This window comes from Cebidichthys violaceus, unplaced genomic scaffold, assembly GCF_023349555.1.
Source record: "Cebidichthys violaceus isolate CVI_PGR_0920_01 unplaced genomic scaffold, fCebVio1.0.p SCAF_17, whole genome shotgun sequence".
NCBI classification, from domain to species: domain Eukaryota; kingdom Metazoa; phylum Chordata; class Actinopteri; order Perciformes; family Stichaeidae; genus Cebidichthys; species Cebidichthys violaceus.
Window position 1 is genome coordinate 12,573,199 of NW_027176340.1, and position 7,433 is coordinate 12,580,631.

General features: G+C 41.8%; 1 protein-coding gene across 1 annotated transcript; it reads right to left on the reverse strand.

Annotated features, from left to right (window-relative positions):
• Positions 1–401: 401 nt before the first annotated feature.
• On the reverse strand, positions 402–4,819 carry fezf2 (FEZ family zinc finger 2). The gene is made up of 5 exons (XM_068711785.1): positions 4,746–4,819; positions 3,596–4,462; positions 3,075–3,209; positions 2,814–2,946; positions 402–1,108 (listed from the first exon to the last, which is right to left on the reverse strand). The coding sequence occupies exons 2-5, from the start codon at positions 4,358–4,360 to the stop codon at positions 852–854; spliced, it is 1,290 nt and encodes a 429-aa protein (XP_068567886.1). The 5' UTR covers positions 4,361–4,462; positions 4,746–4,819; the 3' UTR covers positions 402–851.
• Positions 4,820–7,433: the final 2,614 nt, after the last annotated feature.

The following is a 7,433-nucleotide window of genomic DNA, read 5'->3' on the forward strand; positions in this document are numbered from 1 at the left end:
TGTCATCTTGAAGCTGTCTCATCATCTGGCATGTCTGATATGTAGATTGTTGTTCTTGAGGTTGGAGCAAAAAAAACCACAATCACATAAAAAACAAATCAACTTAGAAGAAAATAAAATGATAAAGGAATATGAAAGCAACAGCTCACAAATCTAACAGGTTAAAATTGTGCTGTTGTTTCATTTATTTATTTTATAATTGTCATTGTGTATTTAGTCTCTCTCATTTGTTTCCTGACATGTTCATGCTCTTATTTTCTTTTCTGATAATATTGTTTATGAATTTGTTCCTGAGTTTTCTAAACTGTAAACCCTAATGTTGCAACGTAATGTTTCTGAACGTAGCCAACACAACTTTCATCATATGACTTCATTTTTTTATTTTCAAATGCCTTCAAAAAACAGAAACAACATGGCTCAAACATTCAGTTTTCATTATAAGTTATAACTTATTTATTCACATTAACTTGTTTTTTTCTGTGAAATACACAACATGGCAATGATCCACAGTTTAAATAACATTTTTTTGTATTATTTCCATAACCTATTATTTACAGTTCCATCGTAGAAACCGATGATGTCTCCCATGTTTGTCCCTTCTATGTGGGCAGCCTCATATTCCTACAGTGATAAGTATGAAGTGTTGTTGTACCACAGTGACACAGGATCCTGAATCTTATAGGATGACCAGTTCCCTTTAAGTGATTGTGTCCAATTTTATTGGACGACCTCTCTGGACGTTTGAAAGCTGTTCAACGCGGCCACAGATGCAGCATAGCAGCCGGTCTCTCAGGGGCCCAACAGTCCCAGGTGGAGTACTAAACTGTGTTATGAGGACTCAGCGGCGTGACTCAGCTCTGCAGCTCCCGCTCTCTGGAGGCCTCTGTGGGCGCCGTGAAGACGCTGTCGTGCAGCTTCCGGATGTGTTTCTTCAGGTCAAAGTTGCGGCAGAAGCCCTTCCCGCAGGTGGCGCAGGTAAAGGGCTTCTTGTCGTTGTGCGTGTGCATGTGAAAGGTGAGGTTGTAGACCTGGTGGAAGGCCTTGTTGCAGATGGAGCACTTGTACTGCTTCTCCCCGCTGTGCGTCAGCTTGTGGTTCTTGTAGTTTCCTGGGAGATGAAGAAAAGGAATAATGAACAATAATTTTCCTCATTGATTATGATTTGATTCTTTTAAGTTTCATCATCAAATTTTAAATAATAGAGAGAAAACCCCAAGTTATGTCTCAACATTTATTCTGGCCAACCCAAAAGTATTTCATTAAGAAGTTGGAACCAGCTGTTGTTTTTTTTACAGTAAGTACAGTAATCAGCGGTGTCACAGTGTGAATAACATCATATCCAACTTCCTGTGACTTTGAGTGAAAATGACATTCCATAACATACAGGCCTACATCTTCCTGTGTGAAAAACAGCCCTGAATTCATGACTGAACATACGTTTCTTTCTTTTGCAAGACAAAAGATGAATCACAACTAGACAACACGTGATCAATAAAAACAATCACTGCATACTAAACAGAACAGCACAAAAAAAAAACACGAATCTTATGAATTATTAGCCAGTCTGTGAAATCATCTGGATTATTTAAGAATAATTCCACCTGTAAACATTGTGGTTTCCTGACTTTTTTCCTTCTAAAAACAAAGACGTCAATGATGCTTGATTGAAGAAAAGCTAAAAGCACTGAATTGCACTAATTGTGAATGGATGGAATGATCTCCCCCACTGGCAGATGTCCCCACTGTGAGATCACAGTTGAAATAACTAGAACAGAGGCATCATCTTTTTAAAGTAGGGCTGAAGAAAAGCAGGAGGGGAAAGTGACACTGTTTACTGGGAAATCTACAAAAAAGTGAAGATGCAAGAGGCCTCTTTTTTCTTCTCTACCCCCTCCCGCCAAGGTCAGTGGTTCATTGTGAAGTTAGAGGCATGCTCTGTCTCTTCAGTAATCAGGGTTTTGTGTGTCGGAAGTCAAGAAGTTGTCAAACTTTGTCAGAATCAAGCTAGCGACAACTCGACGAAGAAAAAAAAAAGCCCTGATTCTCATCTTTGAGGTCTCGCAGCTGACCCAGAGCAAATGCTGCCGTCTTTGGAGGAGAATTAGTCCTGAAAGTGACATGTCCTATTTCCACTGATCGCATCACGCTCATCGGCGGGCCTGCAATTATTCCCCCCTTCATTCCTCTCACAGATAAGTAAGAGCGGCAGCATATGGTGCTGCTTCCAGTCCAGACTCCGAGGATTCCTTCACAGTGAACTAAAGTATAAGCTGTCATTGTTTAGAGGCCCAAATAAAGGCAAGGGAATACTGCACGTGATGACATATTTAGATTAACAAATACAACTAAGAATAAAATAATACGATGAACACCTATAGAAATATAGCCTTCCGTCAGCATGATATGAAGAGAGTGCAATATTATATTAGGACACGAAAACGATACCGTCATCCAGCAGCACGGTGATATAATATATGATCTTAAACCAAGAAGATAATAAATATTATGCCAAGATTGGAAATAGATTAAATAAGCTCATCAAACGCAGAGGTGTTTTTTTTAGCGTTTTGAAAATACATTTTAGGAGCTAACATTAGAGGATAAAAAAGATTCGATTGCATTATACACAGGCTCTGGAGCGCAGACCACTAACCACAGACATAGTATCGGAATATATTTGAACCGATAGCCAACACTAATGACAACAATACAAGCTTCATACCTAAAAAACAACATGAAAACCTGCCCAAAGTTTTTGGATTAATAATGCTCATTTAAATTAATTTGAAATATGGCATCGGGCGGATCGTTACCTTTCTGGTGGAAACCTTTCCCGCAGAACTCACAGACGAAAGGTTTGTAGCCGGCGTGGATCCGCACGTGAGTGTTGAGCGTGGAGCTCCTGTTGAACGCCTTCCCACACTGGTTGCATTTATGAGGCTTTTCCTGAACAGGAAAACAAAATCTGTTAAAACAAAATCACATCAAATATAGGATTTTTTTTTTTTAAAGCCAGGACCGGATTGATAAAAAAAGAAGAAAAAAAGCATGTGTTCGCATGCGTCGCGTCTCACCTGTGTGTGGATGATCTTGTGTCTGCACAGCGTGCTGGCCTGCCGGAATCCTTTACCGCACACTTTGCACACGAAGGGCCGGGCCCCGGTGTGCACCGGCATGTGTCTGGTCAGGTTGTAATGCGCGTTAAAAACCTGCGGAGAGCACGGAAACACCGAGGGTATGAATTATCATTTAGCAAAACACCAGCGAGTTTGAGTCTGAGCGCCTCAGAAATAAAAATGATCTCATAAAGCATCTGGAATTTAATCTGGTTCATTTTTTATTTAATTGTGAGGATAATTTTTCGTTTTATTCGGAAACATTGGGATATAATTTAATTTAAAATGATAATATTTAATAGTAACAATTTGCTGTTATTATTATTATTATTATTATTATTATTATTAATAATAATAATAATAATAATAATAATAATAATAATAATATAGGCCTACTGTACTTTAGAGTTATAAAATCCCTTTATAACGAAATATGTATATTTTACACACGTAAAAAAGTGCAAAAAAAACCAAGTTACCTTTCCACACACTTCACACGTGAAGTTTTTGGGTTTCCCGTCTGCAGCGCTGGTGCAGCTGCTGCTGAGTTTGTTGTGAGTCTTGACGCCGTTCTTCTCAGCGCTCAGGCCGTGGTTCTCCTTCACTATCTGGTCCAGCTGCCCCGGCAGATGTTCCTTATGCGGGTACTGTGGTGTGGGCAGCTTCTCGGACCCCACCGCGGCAAGTTTGGCGTTCTCCAGCAGCAAAAGTCTGTGGTGTGCCGAGAGAGAGGCCTGGGCCTGCGGGTTGGAGAACCAGTGTCCGGCCAACAGCTCCGACTGCTGGTACGCGGAGTCCAGGTAATTGAGATAGTACAGCGAGCCGCCGGTGGGCACGGCCACGGCCTGGTGGATGACCTGCGGTTTCACCACCCGGCTCCCCGACGTCAACAGCGGCTGCTTCAAGCCCGACTCCGCTTTGCCGCACATGCCGCAGTTCCCTTTGCACGGCGCGGCTGCGGAACCGCAAAAAGTCCCCCTGAAACTGGCTCTCCACAACTCCGAGTAGTTCATAAGCGCCTTGGCCTGCAGGTCGTAGCTGAAGGGCTGCAGCGGGAACACGCAGGGGATCGGGGAGCAGAGCCCCAGCAGCTTCTTCCCCTCGGACCGCTCCTCCGCGCTCCCCCTCGGCTCCGAGCTCTTGGACATGATCCGGTCTATGGAGAAGGCGAGGGTCTTGGGAGCCGCGGACGGCCCGGTCCTACCGCAGGACATCACCGTCTCCAGGGAAGCAGAACTTGCCATTTGTTTTTGTTGTTGTTGCAGTTATTCGTTTAGTTCGCAGCAGAGCAGCACTTAGTGTGAGTCCGACCCGCTCCTCCAGCTGCCCCGCGTCTTTTCACTCTCCTGAGCTCCCGGCAGAAAGGACAGGAGGACACATCAGTTTAATAAGCACCTTACTGTCACAGTGTCACGCATTTGCATTCAAATGGCCATCCCCCCCGCAACAATAGCATCCAGGGGTGATGGATTAATGCTCATTAACTAGCGCACACAACATTAACAGGACATTAGCTCGTTAGGGAGAAGAAGAGGAGGAAAAGGAGGAAAAAAGACAAAAAAAGAAGTATTGTAGTCGGAGCTCCCAGAGAATGCGGGAGCATGGAGTTGAGTCGGTGTTGGAGTTTACCTCTTCAGTGGTCAGATGGGTGTGGAGAAACCAGCAGACTGCTCTCTGTCACATGTTGGCAGCGCCCGCCCTCCTCAGCCAGAATCACTGTCTCCTGACATCAGTGGGCACCCGAACTCTTAACTGGGTGACAGGGAAACGCCCTCATCAACCTGCACACGGGGGGGGGGGGGTTGTACATAAGTATGAAACCATTTCCATTTAGATAAATAGGTGGAAATATAATTATCATAATTGTGTTTTCATCGTTAAACGCGCATTTGAAAAGTTGATCAACTCTCCTGCTTTCATTTGGTTTAACACACATCATCTTTTTTATTCCTTTTTCCACAGAAAATCCTGTGCTAATCCTCGGAGATGGGATCCCTCCTTTTCTACGCCGGCTTATATACTTACTTACTATTTGTATAAAATTCGAGGACGTCCAATTTCCACCTGTTTAAGAGCAGAGACTCCCTTTGGATCCTATTAAACGTTGTTCCTCCTTCCCTCTATTCAAAAGAAGCAATTTTCCAGAGCGATTCAAGGCTCAACTCGCAAAAGAGGGGGAAAAAAGAAAAACACAAGCTCTTTCACTTTTAGCCACTAAAGCACCGCGTGAACCTGGTTTTGTGTGTGTTTTTTTCTGAACTAGAGGGACGGATTAAAGAGGGAGAGAGGAAAAAGAAAAGACTTAGCTTGGACAGAAAGGACAAATGAAAAGAGAGGCTTTCTTCTCCTCTAAAGAGGCACACAATAAGTTTGCTGGAATCCACCGTGTTGTGTGGGAGTTACAACGAGCAGCAGCTTCTCTTCTATTCGCCACGAGGGCCGTGTTCAATTCATGTGTTTGCAGGCCATTTCACCTGAGGGACTCCCATCGAGCAGGAGGGAGCGAGGCTGGGGAATAAAGGGTCATATGAAGAACATTAATATTATGATCATCATCATTCCCTCCGTGTAGATCTGTCATGCACATATTTCATTTTACATGGTACTTTTTTTTTAATTGTCTCTGAAAATATACAAAAACTAATTTTGGGATAATTATGTTCTTATTTCCATTTGAGATTTTTCTCACCAAACAGTAGTGCAATATGGCCCAGCCTTTGGGCTCACTACAGCATGCATGTGAGGGTTTAATAAAGCAACAATCAACACTCTCTACTAAGAATACAATGATTTATAAGTGCTCACTAATGGTTTACTTAATGGTTAAGTAACATAGCATTAATCTGTGTTTTACAGATTGGGTTGCCAGGTTGTGAAAAATCTCTCTGGCTGGTTTGTATCCTGCTCCAGCAGGACACTTGCTTTGTCTTTTTAGCGAGCTCTTTAATTGATCAGGAAGATCACCAACGGACGCTTAGAACACCCAACTTCTGAGAAAGTGATGCAAAGCAAATATCCATCTATTACTAACATTTTGTATATCTCTTCATGTGTCAGGCCTGTGATGGACTGGTGACTCTCACCCAGCTGATATTGGGTGGATGGATGGACGGAGGGACAACCACAGACTGGATGTTTTTTTTAATAAGTACCACCATGTATAAATCACAACATCATTGTATGATATAAAAAGTCATCACCTGCCAAAGGATAATGTTTCTGATTTTTGTCACAATTCTTTTTTGTTTTTTGTGGGGTTTTCTAATATTTTAAACTGTCATTATCCATACAAATTGTAAATTTGTGTCATTAAATCTGCTGTGCATGCTTTGGAATGAATTATTCAAACCTAAGATGTTATGTTTTTCTTCATGACTTGTGGCATTACTGGTATCTTTGAACTTTGTAGTTTCAACCAGAATTTAAAATAATCTTCTGTGAGTTTGAGCATGACGTCAGCGTCTGTTGATTTAAGTCATGATTCTGTTTTGTTCAATCTATTTTAAGTTACTTGTACAGCTGTTTTATAAAACCGCATAAACACTGATGCATTGCTCAACTGGATTTTAAAGGAGGCTTTTGTACAATGTTAACGCATGATGAAGAGAGGAAAAGGAAAATAAATTAACTTTTAAAATTAAAAAAATTTAAATTAAACTTTTCCACTGAAACTCAGCTTTTGTGTTGGCGACCGTTTTGACTGCTCCACTGAATGGATGTGTCTCTACCTTTACTCATGGTCGGTGTTCTGCTGTAGGTGGAGGACGGTGATGATTCCCCTCCAGCCTATAGACTCAGTGCTATACTTAGCCCAGCATGTTGCCGTCCTATAACACTAGTTTTCCTGTTAATAACCTTAAAAAACATCCCTACTCTGTTTTGTTTTACACCTGCACCCCAGCATGGAAGGATTACTGCCTGTTGTCTTGGTGCCAATCATATGTAAATAGGGCAAAAATACTCTAATTTGAGTTTATTCAGGAACAATTGCCAGCTCATCCACACAATAAACATTGATCCTATTGCTGTCACCCAGGCCCCTCCATTCAGCTCTAACAGCAATTAGCTCAAGCATTGATTTAAGGGACTCTTGCATCTTGCCTGCAGGCATGCAGCGGTCACAAATACTGGCAGGATGTGGCAAACCTTTTCCCTAACAATGTAATGATTCATTTGTTTTCAATGCTCTCTGTTTTTTCAATCAATTATACGATAACTATATAATAATTTGGAGCCAGTGGCAGATTATTTATTTTTTTGAGACATCCACACTAGACTTTGTTTTAGTCCCGCTTGTATCAATTCTTGAAAACTTCT

Coding starts and splice junctions, on each gene's coding strand:
- fezf2 (XM_068711785.1), bottom strand. CDS start 4,360: ATGGCAAGTTCTGCTTCCCTGGAGACGGTGATGTCCTGCGGTAGGACC. Junction 3,210..3,595: donor CGTGTGAAGTGTGTGGAAAG/GTAACTTGGTTT, acceptor TGCTCTCCGCAG/GTTTTTAACGCGCATTACAA. Junction 1,109..2,813: donor GAAAGGTTTCCACCAGAAAG/GTAACGATCCGC, acceptor TTCATCTCCCAG/GAAACTACAAGAACCACAAG.